The sequence below is a fragment of the Sarcophilus harrisii genome, chromosome 6, assembly GCF_902635505.1.
Source record: "Sarcophilus harrisii chromosome 6, mSarHar1.11, whole genome shotgun sequence".
Classification (NCBI taxonomy): Eukaryota; Metazoa; Chordata; class Mammalia; order Dasyuromorphia; family Dasyuridae; genus Sarcophilus; species Sarcophilus harrisii.
In genome coordinates this window covers 236167141-236183114 of record NC_045431.1, presented here as the reverse complement: position 1 = coordinate 236183114, position 15974 = coordinate 236167141, and the positions used below count along the sequence as shown (strand labels likewise).

Below are 15974 nucleotides of genomic sequence, written 5' to 3'. Positions count from 1 at the left end.
AGACCCCGGGGGTTCCCCCAAGAGGAGGAGGACGGGGTTTCACAAGCAGAGACGGCTCTGGGCCCGAGCCGGTGCGCGGCTGAGTGAGGGGGCTGGGCAGCGCAGAGGGGGCAGGACACCAGCACTGGGTGGGGGGGGGCGGCACCGGGAGGACACCAGCACTGGGTGGGTGGGGGCGGCTGGAGCCGGGCGGCCTTCACCGACGTGGCGGCCCGGGCGGCCCCGAGACCCGTGGGGGACGCAGGTGGGGCCCAGGACACCGTGGGGCGGGCGGGACCCACCCCCACCCCCACCCCCACCCCCAGCCGGGGCCGCCCCTCGCTCCCTCCCTCCTCCACGTGCTCCCGGCTTCCCGCCGCGGCCCTTTTAAAGAGGAGGAAAGAACGCCAAGGGCGCGCACCAGAGCGGGACCCTTTCATCATTTGCATACGGAGGGAGCGCCGCGCAGGCGCAAGGCGGCGCGACCGCGTGGGGCCACGGAGGAGTGTGGGGGTGGGGGACCGACCGATCTTGGACGGAGGCCTCCTCTTCCTACTCCTGCACTCCCTTATTCGGGCTCGGATTGGTCGCCGCGCTCCCGCGTCTCCGCCCCGGCTCCCGGCGTCCAATCGCGGCGCTTCTTGCTGGGGGGAGGCGAGCGGAGAGCGCGTGCGGGGCGCCGGCCAATGGGAGGCGGCGTTGTTGGCGGCCGCGGCGGCGCAGCACCCTGAGCGAGGCAGCATTAAGGAGGGAGAGCCGAGGCCGCTGGAGCCGCAGCCCGAGCCCGAGGTGGGTGGGGGCCGCGGGGGCCGCGGGTTCGGGGGCGCAGAAGAGCCGAGGCCGGGCGGGCGGGCGGGAGGGGCCGCCCAGGTCGCGGCGTCGGGCCTGCGCTGTCTGGGCCGGCCGGTGCGCTGGGGGGTGGTCGGTCCCCCTCCGCCGCGCGGGGCCGGGCGTGGGCCAGCCTCGGAGCGCCTCCCTTGTCGGCCGGGGCGCCCCGCCCCCCCCCCGCTGCTCCGGCCCGGCTTCTCGCGGCGCTCCCGCGGGCCCGGCCGGGGCGGGGCGGCCGCGCGTGTTCGTGGGAAGTCTGGGGCGGGAAGCGCGGCTTTCTCGGGGACGGTGAGGAGGAGCAGCCCCGCCCGCCCCCCCTCGGGCCGGGGCTCCCGCCGCGGCTTGGGCCCGGATCCCCGCCAAGCTCGGGCGTGGGGCGGCGTCGGGCCCGCATCCGCGCTGCCCGCGGGGGGAGGGGGCGCCTCGGGGAGGCTCCCGGTGAAGGGACTCGGCCAAGGTCACCCGTCGGAGGCCGGCAGCCCCCCCCCCCAAGTTCCTGACGGGGGTGTGGACATTAATGGAGCGCCTGCTGCGTACTGTGAGCAGTGCTGAGCGCCGCACGCGGAAACTGAGGGAGATGCAGCCCCCGGGGGCGAGCATTGACCTGCTGGGCTCTTGTGCACGTGGGCGGGGGCTCCGGCGGAGTCAGACGGACGGGCGGCCCGCGCAGACAGACGGCAGGCGGGCGGCCCCGGGAGAGCCGGAGAAGCCGGGGCGTCTGTGGGACCCTAGGTCCGGAGAGAGGGAGGAGCATTAGCAGCGCGCCCCGGGCGCCCACGCGAGGGGGGCTTTCCTTGGGACAACCGGGGCTGCAGCGCCGGGGTTGGGAAGACTGAGAGTGTGCAGGTGTAGAAACCAAACACCCCGAACTTGGCGCGAGGCGGCGGGCCAGTGTTTCTTGTGTGCAGTTATGCACGCCATTGCCCGGGGGAGAATCGGAAAAGGGAGATGAGAGAAGACTAGAAGTAGAACATGCCTTATACAGAGAAAAGCTTATTTTTGATTCCTTGGCTTCTGCTTGCTCCTGTTAGCGCCCAAAACTTCCCGAAAGTGGGCTTTCTTGGATCAGGGTGACGTTGTATCGGTACCTTATCGGTTTCAAGAGGATTAATTTGACTTCAGGACGGGTCCAATTTATTTTTATACTGAATTTCATTACATTAGGCTTGTGACGAGGTGGGTTTGGAAAACCTTTTTATATGGACTTTTGTCATGGTAGAAATTGACTTGTGATTAATTACTCGGAGCCAGACTCGGACTTTCCTGGTCTCTAGAAACATACTTTTTTTTACGACAGCTTTTTGTTTTCCAAAATACGTGCCATGTTTTCAGTTTTCACTCTTGCAAAACTTTGTGTTTCAAATTTTTCTCCCTCCCTCCCCATCTGCCCCCTCCCCGAGACAACAGGGATCCAGAGAGGCAAAACACAAGCGATTCTTCTGGAAGCATTCAACTGACCGGGTGATGTGACTCCCAAACCTGTTGGGTCCAGAATCAGGAGGACCCCAGTTCAAATTTGACTTTGGACACTTACTGGCTGAGTGACCCTGGGCAAGTCATTCCACCCTACTCGTGTTCTAACACTGGTTCTCACTGTCCTCGCACTGCAAAGTCCAGAATGATTTATTTGAGGGAGTTTGGAAAGTTGTCCTGCAGGAGCAGGCATTAGCCTCTCTAAAGGGGGCAGGAGGGAGAGAGGGTGCGCACTTGGGAGATGGGATGTGGGGGACGGGAGAGGCTGGAGGAAGGTCCGAGCCAGGTTTGAAGGTCTTTGAGTACAATCTAGGTTTGGGTTGGACCGGGCATGGAGTCAGGAGCCCTCAGATTTTATTGGTTAGAGGGATGGTGACCAGGTGAGGCCCATGGCAGGGACCCTGATGGAGCAGGGCAGGGGAGCCCTGCTGGCAGGTAGAATTGGTGAGAAGTTTGGCCCCTGATTGTGTTGGGGGAAGGGGAAGCCCGCGCTGGGAAACACCCTTTGCTGCTCCTTCTCATTTCTCCTTGGAGAGACAAAGGATAAGTGGACGAAAGTTTGGGCAGTTATTGTGCCAGGGACCATTGAGCATTTAACACTTGGCTTTAATCCTAGATTAGGATTAAATTAAAAGAGATTCTGCTGCCTAATGGCCGGTGTCAGCTTTTGAAGACGTGTCTTGCAGATTCTGTTGCCTTGGAAGGGGTTAGATGCTGATCATCCCAGCCAAAGGGGCCGTTTGGGGCAGGTAATTTGGGCCCAGACTTATTAATGCCAGAATGAAAGGTGGCAGTTTTCATTTTAATATTCTCATTGGACAGGATGGAAATTTGCCCACCCCTTCCCCTTCATGGGAGCCATAGAAATGAGGAAGGCAAGAATTCTGGCCACAGGCAACAGAGATGGAAAGTGCCTGGAGCTGGGGAGCCTCCTCAGGTGGAAGATAATAGGGCGGTGAGGTGGTCAGGTCTGAATTGTAGGAATAAAACCAGATGGGGCAACTCCCAGGAGGCCCCATGAGCCCAGGGGTGAGGTGATGGCCAGGTGCATCAGGGGAAGAAGCCAAAGGCCTTGGCCATGGTTTGCACGGGGATGGGAGGAGTGGAGGCCTTCAGCCTCCTTTAGAGCAGTGCTCACATGCTGCCTCCTGCAGTACCACTTTCCAGACTGCCAGAGCTTTCCCTCACCCTCAAATAAATTACTCTGCATTTATTTTGTAAATGTAGAAGGAAGGAAATGACTTGGGGGGGGTAGGGTCACCCAGCCAAAGCATCCAAAGTCAAATTTGGACTTCTGACTGGGCCCAGCACTACTCGCCAACCACCTGGCACTGAATGCTTCCAGAACTGGTTTAGCTGCTGTCAGGTGGGAGAATGTCTGTGTCCTCCACAATCTTAGGAAAGAAAGGCCCGTTTGGGGAGGAGAGCCACCATGAGCTTCCTTTGGGAGATGAGACTGGGCAGGGGGATCAATAATACAGCTCCTGATCATCTGCAGAGAGATCATGGAATCCAGATGAAATTTGGGGTTTAAATTTATCTTGTCCATTTTTTTTGGTAGAGTTGATGTTGCGTGTGTGCTTGTGTGTGCGTATTTCCTGAAAGCAGTGAGTAATATACATATTAGTTTACAAACTTAACGTGTTTAAAGTGACATGTAGATATTCACTTAATAGGGGAAGTGATGTATTTGTTACATGCTCCCAAGTTTTGTTTTGAAATAACACCTTGGGCATATAGCTGTTTTCAGATGTGACCCGAGGAGTGACCTATTTCAGATATGACCTGAGGAGTGACCTAAATGATTCTCTTTTTTTTTGAAGGCTTAAGTTTAATTCTGCTGGAGAAACGGATGTCAGTTTATGAATAATCAGTAGTTGGCAGCTTGAGGCGGCATGATGGAATTCAGGTTGTTAATGGAAAGGAATGCCCTTGTTTGACACCCATTAGGTTTCTCAGGGTGACTGAGCCAATCCAGGTGTCCTTGTCAAATGTTACTAGGTCCTGTGAAGTCCAGCAGGCCACAAAGCCCTTAGTAATTCCACAAATATTTATTTGACACCACTGGGTGAACATGTCATGGGCAATGCAATGTGGCCGTTTGGCCTAGGCCATCCCGTGCACTCACAGGTGCGGTGCTTCCATGGCAGATGGGCAGGGGATGGAATGGGCCACCGGTGAGTGACCAAATCTTCTCTGACCATGGTCAAAGAACAACTTACATGGAGAGCAGAGTGCTCTTCTGGGGTCAGTGCTGGTTTTTTGTTGTTGTTGTTTGTTTGTTCTGTTTTGTTTTGTTTTGGAGGGAAGGGATGTCTTCCTGCAGGGCTTTTTAACTTAGGATGTATGGGTGCTTGGGTTTGTGATTTCCAGGTGAACTTGAGGAGAAGAAACTACATCTTCATTTTCACTAAGTTCAAATTAGAATTTAGCATTTCCTTCAGTTTAAAACCATCTTTTGAGAAGGTCTTTTAGGCAAGGAAGGCCAGGGAGCATAACAGGTTAAAAACTTGGGTCTTAGAGGCGAATGCTTGCTTTCTCCTTTAACTGGATGATGAAAGGGTTCACTAGTTTGGGGAGTTGGCTTAACTTGGGCTTGGCTGAATCTTGGATACCCCTTTCTTTACTGCCTCACAGATTGAATGTTGAAGCAGTATTTTTGCCATTCTTTATTGAAACAAAGTCACTAATGTGAAAAGGAGTTGGTCACCCAGATTGTGGCAATGATTTTCCACTCCACTGGGGCCTGCCAAGGACCTTATTTGCCTTGAGGAGAGAGAGAGGAGTTATATTCTAAGCAAGTCCTGCAAAAGATTCCTTTTTTCTCCTCTTAGCTACAATTAATTTTTCCCAACATGATTTTTGGAAAAATGTTGTATTTTGTCCATTTGTTTTTGGGGTGAGCTTCCCACTTCTTAAGAACAAGTGTTCCTCAACTAGGCGTTCTTGTCCCAATAGTATTTTCTCTTTGAGTGAGAAAGGTACCTACCACTTGTAGGTCCTGGATAAAGCAGGACAGTGACAGAAAGCTTGCTCTGCCACCTGCTTGCTGGGCAGCTTTGGCCAAGGGACTCGTGCTTGGCCTGTCTTAACTCAAGAGGTTTGAGTATTGAATGAAATAATGTGTGTAAGATACATCTGAACATTTTTAACTTATTTTTTTCAATTAAAATATTTTCTTTTCCCAGAGGAAGAAGCAAAACCCTTGTAACAGACATGTCTAGTTGAGCAAGACAAATCCTGTTGGCCATATCCGAGAACTCTGTTTCCTTCTGAGCCCCCAAGTTACTCATCTCTTTCCTAAGTGGCGAGGGGTGCTCACTGCTTCAGGAAGAGTTCTTTGAAGTTTTGTCCTTACTGTGTTGTATGACTTGTTCTGATTCCCCTCACTTCCCCGTTATCAATTTACACAAGTGTTTGCAGGTATCTTTGAAACCCTTCCCATAAGCTACATGATAAGCCAACAAGTGTCTATAGAATATGAGTTATTTTATTGAATGGAAATAGAAATGCAAATTGTATCTTCATCTTAGCTACAAAATTCATTTACCTCCCTCCCCCCTTGAAGATATTAGTGATTCAGGGATTAAACTTGCCTGAAAAGGCTCCTATTAAATAACTTAAGAAATAAACTTGGGTTCCTTGATCTGGCTCAAACTTGCCTTTCTGGTTTCATTTGTTTGTTTGTTTTTCACAAGGTTCCTAGATTGGTCTATCAGGAGACTTGGTAGCTATAATTATGTAGAGTTGGCAAGTGTCTTCTAATCTTTATGGGCAGATTGATATTGTGTGGGCTAGCCGGTTGTCCATTAGGAAAAGCACATACAGCTGTTTGCAGGCTTTACCCAAAGAGTTGTTACGATTTGATGCCAGTTTAAAAGAAGGTAGGTATTCAGTGGGTTTCTCAAGGATTTGTACTTTGGAACCTTTTTTGTCAGTGACATGAATAAAGGAATAAATGATGTGCTTATCAAATTTGCAGATGTTGCAAAGCTGGGAGGAACAGTAAATACTGGATGACAGTCAATCCAAAAAAAATCTCAGCCGACTAAAACATCAGGCCGAGTCAAACAAGACCAAATATGATGGCAATAAGTGGGAAATCTTACATTTCAGTTTAAAAAAAAAAAACTCAAACTTCTCAAGCATAAAGTAGAAAGGGGCAGGCAGAGCTAAAGAGAAATTTGTCTAAAAAAGACTGGGGTGGGGTGGGAGTAGGGACTAACTAGTAACTAATGTTGCTGCCTTTGTAGAAGGCAGTTTGGATGGGTAATGGGGGAATGAGTTAGATAAACCTCCAGAGGAAAGCAGGAAAGCGAGATAAGGGCCTCAAGGCCCTGTCGTGAGGCCTTAAGCTGAGCATGTTTATTCTGGAAAAGACTTCAGGGGGTTCCCCTGTAGCTGCCATCTGGGTGAAGAAGATTAGGCTTGTCCTTTGATCCCAGAGAGCCAGAGTGGGGTCAGGGCTGTACAGAGGGATAGCTGAAGGATAGGCCTGCTGGCCTCAGAAATGGCCTGAGCCCCCTGTGGAGGCAGTGGAGGGCTGAAAGCAAAAGTTGGTTGTGACTCCTTGTTGGGCCTGTTATTGATGAAGCCCTCTGGGAGTATGAATGACTTGGTTGAGTAGATGAGACTTTAAAGCGCCTTCCAGCCTGGAATGAGTGCGTGTGTATGTGCATGTGCGCCCACCTGAGAGCATCACTTGGGAGAACTAATTATTGGTTTTAACTTGTAGGTGGATAAAATCCTTCAGATGGCAGATAACAGGTAAGTCTGGACCAAGGTATTTTCTCAGTGGAATTCCAAAATAGAGCTAATGGAGTCAGTATGTCTCAGGTCCTGTTTCAACAGGTGCCGCTGTAGCAGGCATTCTGTCTGGGGACAAAGAAAACCAGAAAAGATGAAAACATCTCAGTTGTTCTCAAGCTCTTCGGGTTCAGAAGATGCCCTCATTCTTTTGAATACCCTACCAAGGACTTTGTCTAAAAAAGCCTTTGTCCTTTGTTGGGTTTACCCTAGGCCAAGAGACTGCTAGGTGGCCCAAGACGTGGAAAGGAGACACAGCCAGACTGAGGCACAGAGAGACATAAAGAAAACTGGGCTTAGAATCAGGAAGTGTTTGAATCCTGCCTCTGGCTCTCATTTGCTGGATGCCTGGATGAGCCACTCTGTCTGAGCCTCAGTTTCCTTAATCTGTCTAGTGGGAATAACACTACCTAACTCAGGGTTTAGGGGGGTCAAATGAAAAACATCTTGGCAGAAGGTCAGTGTGGAGCTCTATTTTGTGGTAGATATGGTATGTGGTGGTGTTTTCAATAAGTCCCTGAGAGTCTTGTAAATTTTTTAAGGGCCTGTTCTGCTATTTTTAAAAGAACGAAAATCCCATTAGAATGACTTTCCTTTAACTTAACGTTTAACATAGTCATTGTTGGAACTGTTCCAGGTGCTTTTCATTTGTTTTTGACTTTCCACCAGGATTATGTAAAATGATGAGGCTATGGCAGCTTGGGTGGGATCAGGGGACACAAGAATGTCTGGTTTTTGGAAGCTTTGACCAAAGTTGGAAAAAGAATATTTTCAAAATAGAGTGTTCCAACAAATCGTGTACCTTCCCCAACTTAAGGCACTTCATACCGCAATCTGTTATTATGGTACAATTTCTTATGGTTTTTAAAAATCCACTTTGGTTAGGGTTTTTAATTTTTCCTATTATAATGGAGCTTTCCTTTAAATTTTAATTTTTAAAATATTTTTTAGTAATTCAGAAGATGTTCCTTCAGATTCCTTTGAAACTGCTAAAACTGACAAAGGTAAGGTTATACTGAAGGGCTAATACTTAGGGGTGTGAGAACTGGGGATCAAAAGTTTCAAATATTGAAGGAATTTTATGTGTGTAGTTTCAGTGAACGTTTACAAGTTTTTATTCATCCATTTTTATACGAGATTCAGTATAATAAGAATAGCATTTAGTAAGAGTTTTACAGTGATTGGTACTGATATGGAAAGTTAGGCCTTGTTTTAAAGTACTCAACTTTTGCTTCTCTTCTACACCCCAAATGAAGGTCCCTGCCCCACAGAGCTTCTTGTCTAGTGAGCTTCTCCTTCATACTAAGCGTCAGCTCTGCATTGGTGTTTGCAGCCATTCCAGCTCTGTGTTCCCTGGTTAGGTGGGGAGGTGATGCTTGTTGAGTATCTGTCTAACCTGTAATTCTCACTTTTTTTTTTTTAAGTAAGCCTAGGGATGATGGTTTAAAACAACTCCATTTTGTTATCCCTTTCCTTATTTTCTGTGAGGATAAATAACAATGTAAGGAGAAGGGCCATATATTGGGACTCCTTGTAAAATGCTGAAGGACGAATGACTTGGGTTACCTTCGGAAGTAGCAGTTCTCCCTCACATCCCCTCCCTTTTGTCCCTGACCTAAGTTTGAGGGATCATTCCATTGGCCAAAGAAATCCATTGAGCCGAGAGAGTGCAACATTTTAATTCAGATTGGTTACTAGTGTATTTTTATCTTGCTTTTCTGCCCAAACTTCATGGGACTCTCATGTTCTCTATGGTCAGATTAAAGAGTTACAATTGAGAACAGAAAGTCTCGGGCTCTGCCTTGAAAAGCAATGCGCTTCTCCTCCTTGGAGGATTGCTCAAGTGCCACACTCTTTGCCACATCCAGTTTCTGGTTCTTTTCCACCCGAGGGAAGCTGAGTGATTCTTCAGACGCTGGCTTTTGGATGAAGGTCCCTTCATGCAGACTCGGGGCTGTGTTTTTCTAAAAATTAAGTTGTTTTTTTTTTTTTTTTTAATTTGAATTCTGGGGGTCATACCTTTTTAGTAGGGATCGTCTTCACGCAGCCCTCTGGAGCTTGTAAGCTGTGACTCTCAGACCCTCTGGTAATACGATTTAAACCACTGCATTCTTTTTCGTAGAAAAACTCACAGACCAGGTGATGCAGAATCCACAAGTGCTGGCAGCTCTTCAGGAGCGACTTGAGAATGTGTCCCATACACCTTCAAGCTACATTGAAACGTGAGTACTGGGGACCGCCTCTTACAAGCAGCCTGCAGTTTAAGGTGAAAGGGGAGAGTGCTCACAAAAGAGGAGACTTTTACTGTGATTGAGCAGAAGTAGTATGGGGGAATTTTTTTTTTTTTTAATTATATACTATCTCTTTTTTTGCTCCATCATGAGATGGAATAAAACTCTAGAATTTTTAGTGGAATGTACAGAAGGTCAGAGGACCACCTCACTGACTTCACAGGTCTTATTGAGTCTTGCCGCACTGATGTGCAGGCCCTAGGGAGAGTGTTTGTGGGAAGAGAGCCCTGCTAAAGACTTTTGGACAACTGCTTGGGTAATTGTAACGGCCTCCCTTTCCTGATCTTTGTTGTCAGTTTACCCAAAGCGGTCAAAAGACGCATCGATGCTTTGAAACAGCTTCAGGTGAAGTGTGCCCACATTGAGGCAAAGTTCTACGAGGAAGTGCATGATTTGGAGCGAAAATATGCAGCCCTTTACCAGCCTCTCTTCGACAAGGTAGGGCCCTTTTGCCAGTGAATCATCGGTGCCTTTTTTGCTATCTCAAAACTTTGGGACTTAGAGGACAGAACTTGTTATGTGTAATCTACAAAATAAGTCTACAGTTTTTCTTCATTCTAATAAGACTTCCTTCTGCAGAGACGGGATTTTGTCACCGGCGATGTCGAACCTACAGATGCAGAATCAGAATGGCCCAGTGAGAATGAGGAGGAGGAGAAATTGGCCGTAAGTGAGAATTCCTGGAAGTTTTTGGCCCTGTTTTTCACACAATTAGATTCCAATCTTGTTTTTTCTCATCATTTATTAGTTTTCTCCCCTAATGCAGAAAGAAAATGCTTGGGTTTGGGGGGGTAAATAATTTTTAGGCAAGATTTGCTAGAAATAGCAAAATGTATAAATTAGTAGCACATGCAAAAATTAAAAGACAAACCCTTGAAGCAAAGTAACCAAAAAGAAAATAGCTGGAAAGAAAGATGGCTGGGGATGTGAGAAAAGTAGGAATGAATTAGAGATAAGAAACGATACAGAGAACTTCCAACAAAGGGGTTGAAACTTGGAAGTGCTGATTTGAGGAGACTTGATGGACATTGGACTTCGGCGGTATTTGGAAAGAAAGGGAGTCTTGTGGTTGAGTGAAAGGCATTTGAAACGGCTTTCTCACCAGCCTGCTATAAAATGAGAGGCTATGTGATGGAAAGGATCAGGGACTTCTTTTGTTAGTTAATGTAGAAAAACTCCATCATGGCAGTCGCTCTTTGCACTGTTCGTAACCTGTCGACAGTCATTTTCTGATGATGGGTTCCATTCCAGTGCTACAGTAACAGCCCAGAGTTCATCCAGATTGACATGTGTCTCTCTGTGTTGTCCTTTGGGGGACAGCTTTTAATTATGCTCGTGTTGACTTCTGAGAGTGTTTGTTTGATCTTTGGCAGAATGAGCTCTGACAATGCTGGGTGTTTGCTGTGGTTTGATGGTTACCTTAGATTCATATCTTAATCCTTTATTTTTTGTATTTCTCTCCCAATAATCTTCCCCCTACTCCATTTTACCCCTGACAAAACAAAGTCCCATTGAATTTATTTGTAGAATAACTGTTACTACCAAGTGTCATCTTTTCCTGTGATCTCTGTGCAGAAGTATTCCAGCATCATTCTTTGAAACAAATACTGCGCTTTGCATTCAGTCTGAGTTATCTTTTGCCATTTTCATTTATATCATTCGTCATCTTCATAGTGAAAAGAGCATCTGTAGAATCCTAATTGTGGGCGTAGGAGAGACAGCATGGTCCATGTGGAGCTGTTTGGGCTTCTTGATCCCTGTATTTTCACATTTGGGAAGTTGTATCTCTTCTCAGTTCCCTTAAAAGTACAAACCTTGGTAGAGAGACATGAAGGATGCATCCGCGCCTGGGCTGATGGGTTACAGTTACAAGAACAAAGGCAGCCCCTGTCTTTCAGGATCTCCCAAATTAATTGGGGGGGGGGGGGATGCCGGCTAGGAGAGGGGTTGTGCTCCACTTGTCCTGCCTACTACAGGCTTCCTTCCCTCCCGCCCCCCCATCAACTTCCCTCCCTCCCGCTTGTAACACTTGGTTAGGCATAGGGTCCCCAGAGGATGCTGGTGTATTTGTGGGGGGGGGGGGGGGTGCATGTACGCAAACACACCTCGCGCCCACCTGGCAGGAGCCATCCCATGTGCATAGGGGTCAGCCTTGGCCCGTACCTGAAGTGTATGCCAAAGCCTGGGGACTCTGAGAGCCACCGCTGTGTCACTACGTGTTTTTGGAGATTAACTGGCTAGTTTTACTGAATTCTCCATTTTAAACACCTCTTCTTCTAGGGAGACCTGAAGAGCAAAGTGGTGATAGCTGAGAAAGAAGCTTCTGCAGATGAGCCGAACCCCAAAGGGATCCCGGAATTCTGGTTTACGATCTTTAGAAATGTGGATATGCTGAGCGAGTTAGTGCAGGTAACAAAAACCTTAGGGTCATTCAGCCGTGGGCTAAAAACAGCAGTCAGCAGTGTGTGGGTTCAGGTCCCTTCATTTGTGGCGGCGATGCTTTGGAAGAGGCCATCTTGGTCTTTGGGCTGATGCTCTTTTCTGAATTCCCCTTGGAAGCTGTTCATTGGAGCCGTTTGGCCCAGATGCGGCATTAAGGCCCTGAGAGAGGCCTTGGGTTCTAGACTTGCTGGTTCTTGTGATTAACTGAACTTTGTGTGACTGCACAGTGGCTTAATGGGAGGGGCCATGGCTCTGGCCATGGGCCTCAGGCTTTGCCTAGTCTTCCTCCTCCCTGTTGGGCAGCAGAGTGGGATCCTTCTGGCCTGGCTCACTGTCCTGCTGGTGACTGGGGAACTGGGCCAGTGCCAGCCACTTTCTAGAAGGATTCCTCACTGTTACTCTCTGTCTGGAGAGGTTAAGTACAAGCTGACTCTGTTCTCTGTAACCAAAATGGCAGCTGCTGTAAGGGCTTCAGTAAAGTAGAATCAAGTTTCACCTTTTGACTTCCGGAATTATTTTTGGAGAACTGTTCTGCAAGAAAAAAAATTTGACCCTAAAAACTAAGCTGGGCTGTCTCATCTCGGCCTGGGCGGGGTCCATGGTAGGGAAATGTCTACTGGTGTTTGTGTCTGCCGTGGCAGCTGTCACCATAACGTGTCAGCAGCTTTGCTCAGGGAGCCCTGAGGGGAGGATCATGCATCTCTGGCTCTTCTCCTGAAGAGCAATAAGCCACGGGCCTCGGTCGGGGTCTCCTTGAACTTGGAGGCATGACCTCTGGGCTAAGTTCTGGAAGGCCGGGTGACCATTGGTAGATGACTTAGCGTCTTTTAAGAATTCTAACATCTAGTTGTTTAGCAGGGTGCTTAACAGATAGAGATGTCAGAATTCTCTTTAGGCATGGGATTCAGAGTTAGAGGGGTCTCCAAAAGCCCCCCAGGACTGTTTTGGCCTTTGTGGGACATCTGCTGTCTTGTATCTCCTTAGACTTCCCTGATAGCACCCTGTCTTTGTCTCTGCAACTTCCATGCTCTGTTCCCAGGTCATCTGGGGATGACACTTGCTTAGTTGCTTCAGGCATAGTGCGCCTGTTTCTTCAGTCACTCCTTGGGTGACCTTTCTCTTAGGAAGCTTTCCAGTTGTTGGGTCTTTCCGATGAATGGTAGCCAGGTGACTTCACCCCTGCCATCTGAGCACCTGCTTTATGCGGGTCAGAGAACTTTGGGGAATTTGGAGTTTGGTAGAGGCTGCTCCAGAGACCCAATAAACCTGCCCAGTAGAATGTACCTGTGAGGGCAGGAGCTGCTGGAGAAGGGAGAAAAGCCTTGGAGCCCGGGAGGATCGTAGGCCCAGAGTTCCCAGCCAAGATTTGGCAGATTTCAAATCCCATGGCATTCCCAATGGTATATCCTATAGTCATTTGTCCTACAAACCATGTCACATATGCCTGCCTTGGGAAAGAAACAGGAATTGTGATTGTCTAAAATCATTGCTAGCATCAGATTCTCTCTACCACGTACGCCAATTTTTTTTTTTTTTTTTTTTTTTTTTTTTTTTGTGACTAGGAATATGATGAACCGATTCTGAAACACCTGCAGGATATTAAAGTAAAGTTTTCAGATCCTGGCCAGCCCATGGTAAGTACTGAGAACTTGAGTTGTTGTTGGCGATCTGATTGGGCTCCACTCCTGGGCGGGCAGTGACCCCCGTGGTGACTGCCAAGGGATGTTGGTCTGGAAGGTCTGGGGCGCGCATCTGCTGAGGAGATGTGAGCTCAGGATTGTGGGGCTTTGGAAATGCTTCCCTCTCGTGTGGTCAGCACGACCGGATGGGCAACCAGGGGACGTTTGGTCTTAGATTAGGGGACAGGTACTGCATCTTGAGGTCACCAGGGCAGCTAATCACTGCTTGGCTTTTGGTGCCCTTGGGAGAAGGGAGGAAGGCACAGGAGGCGGAGAAGGCGGCCCCTGCAAGGGCCGGCATTTGTGCTTCCGATGCTGCATGTGGTCATTTTGGTGTTTGGGAGTGCAATGCCTGTGGGGGGGCTGGGAAGCAAGCCTTCTACAGTCTCCCTGCAGGGTGGTTGTGACCCCCTTCTCTGACTTCCCCAGACCTTCTCCTGGTGTCTCTCATTCAGATTTTCAGTCGGGTCTGACTCTTCATGATCCCATTTGGGGTTTTATTGGCAAAGGTCCTGGAGCACTTGGCCATTTCCTTCTAATTTTACAGATGAGGAAGCTGAGACCCGCAGGCTGAAGTGGCTTGTCCAGGCTTGCCCAGCTAAGAGGGGTCTAAGGCTGGATTTGCACTGGTGCCCTTTGACTCTAGGCTCTGTGCTCTGCCCACGGTGCCGCCATCTAGTGGTCCCTTTCTTAATTGCCTTCTTTCCATCATGTGCTTTATAATCTGCTCCACACACTCTTAATCATGCTGCAAAATGTTTTTTTTAATGTTTTTGAATTTAACAGTTGTGATTTTTCCATATGCAAAGAGAAAAAAGAATTGTACATGAAGCCCAAATCTTACAGCTAGCTTTTTAAAGTATCTAACCTTTTGAGCAGGTGCCTTTCGTGTCTGTCTCCCTCTGAACTTCAGAGCGTTCCTGAACATACTGCTTGATGGTTTGCTCCTGTCCTTCCCCTTCCCTTCTTTGTCTATAAAAGCTCTTCCTCAAACCAACTAGCGGATTTATTCAAGTCAGACAGATGGACCCCGCAGCCATCTCTGAACCTGGCTGTCTCATTCTGCAGCCCTGTCCCGGCCTCTCGAACCCAGGATCGGGGGCGGAGGCTTTGTCAGTGGCGCGCGGCTCTCCTGTTTGTCATTGCATTCTTCGGCCTTTCGAAATATTCATCTTTAGACAATTCTTCTTGTGCTTCTGTTCTCTCTTCCTTCTGCATCGGCTCCTCTGGTAGCATGTGATGCTCATTTGGTCATCCCTTCCCCAGTTGAAAGACCCTGTAGTTTCTGTTTCTTTGCTACAGCACAAAGCTTTGCAGTGAAATTTTTTATTTTATTTTATTTCATTCATTTATTTTTTGCTGAGGCAATTGAGGTTTAAGTGACTTGCCCAGAGTCCCTCAGCCAGGAAGCGTTGTGTTAAGAGGTCAGATTTGAACTCAGGTCCTCCTGACTACAGGGCCAGTGCTCTCTCTCTGTCCGCCACCTAGCTGTCCCTACAGTGAATATTTTCATACCTACTCCTTGTTTCTGTCTTTGTTCCCTCTGGGGTGTCATCACAGGGTTTAGAGAATATGCAGGGTCTCAATTCCAAATTGCTTTTAGTTTGCTGCAGAATGTTTGCATTTATTTAAACCATGTGTTATTTATGGTTCCATTTTACATGGCAGTAAAGGAAAAAGGTTTCAGCACTTCCAGATACCGCACCCTATACTAGTAATCTTGGAGGCCACAGAAAGAAAAGCCTGCATGGGGAAGAGAACCCAGGAGTTTTAAACTGCACTACGGACAAGTGTCCCCAGATTTTGAGAGCAGTTTTAAGCTACTAAAGTTGTTAAAATAAAGCCATTAAGCTTTACTAAAGCCACACTAAGAACCTTTAGACACCCTGTATGTAGAGCCAGCCCAAAGGCTGACAGTTGTCAATGCCAGGGGTCCATCAGGACTCAGGAGCTTTTCCGGTGCTTTAAAAACAAGGCTTAGATTTGGCAGGGAAGGAATATTCGGTCAGTAGGAGCTCTGTCTGGGAAGGGAAGGGAAGGGCCTGACTTTGGGCGGGTCTAGGAGTATGCTGACCCTGTCCTGGTGCAAGCGGGGAGGGGGGAGGGGGAAGCCCTCTCCATTGACTCCTCAGAGTAGAAGAGTCTTCTGGAATGGATGTGGCTAGAGAGATGTGACCGAGATAGGTGGTGAGGCTGGGGGCTGGCTTGTGAGTGAGAGGCTGAGGGATACCCCCTGGAGGGAGGAGGATGGGCTCCCTTGCGGGCCCTCAGCCTAGCTCTGGGGCTGACTCCCCGGGGTTCTCTTCCCAGTCTTTCTCGTTAGAGTTCCACTTTGAGCCCAACGACTACTTCACCAACTCTGTCCTGACGAAGACTTACAAGATGAAATCAGAGCCAGATACGACGGACCCTTTCTCCTTCGAAGGGCCTGAAATCGTGGACTGTGAAGGGTAAGAAGCACCTTGGGGGCTGGCTC

The 15974-nt window shown here is 48.7% G+C and overlaps 1 protein-coding gene and 1 non-coding gene across 5 annotated transcripts in view; both read left to right on the top strand.

Moving 5' to 3' along the window:
* The first annotated feature begins 670 nt into the window (after window positions 1-670).
* The window catches only part of NAP1L4 (nucleosome assembly protein 1 like 4), a 28522-nt gene continuing 13218 nt past the window's right edge, over window positions 671-15974 (top strand). For 3 of the 4 annotated variants that reach the window (XM_031942543.1, XM_031942544.1, XM_031942545.1), the window contains exons 1-9: window positions 671-768; window positions 7016-7047; window positions 8038-8090; window positions 9209-9308; window positions 9674-9815; window positions 9957-10043; window positions 11658-11786; window positions 13382-13453; window positions 15809-15948. In XM_031942543.1, the coding sequence (XP_031798403.1) occupies window positions 7034-7047; window positions 8038-8090; window positions 9209-9308; window positions 9674-9815; window positions 9957-10043; window positions 11658-11786; window positions 13382-13453; window positions 15809-15948 (737 nt within the window). In that variant the 5' untranslated portion in view covers window positions 671-768; window positions 7016-7033. The remainder of the gene's footprint in view (window positions 769-7015; window positions 7048-8037; window positions 8091-9208; window positions 9309-9673; window positions 9816-9956; window positions 10044-11657; window positions 11787-13381; window positions 13454-15808; window positions 15949-15974) is intronic. The other variant, XM_031942546.1, reaches the window with a different exon arrangement.
* On the top strand, window positions 10574-10699 carry LOC111719585. Its single transcript, XR_002769669.1, has one exon. It is a non-coding gene; the product is annotated as a small nucleolar RNA SNORA54 (small nucleolar RNA).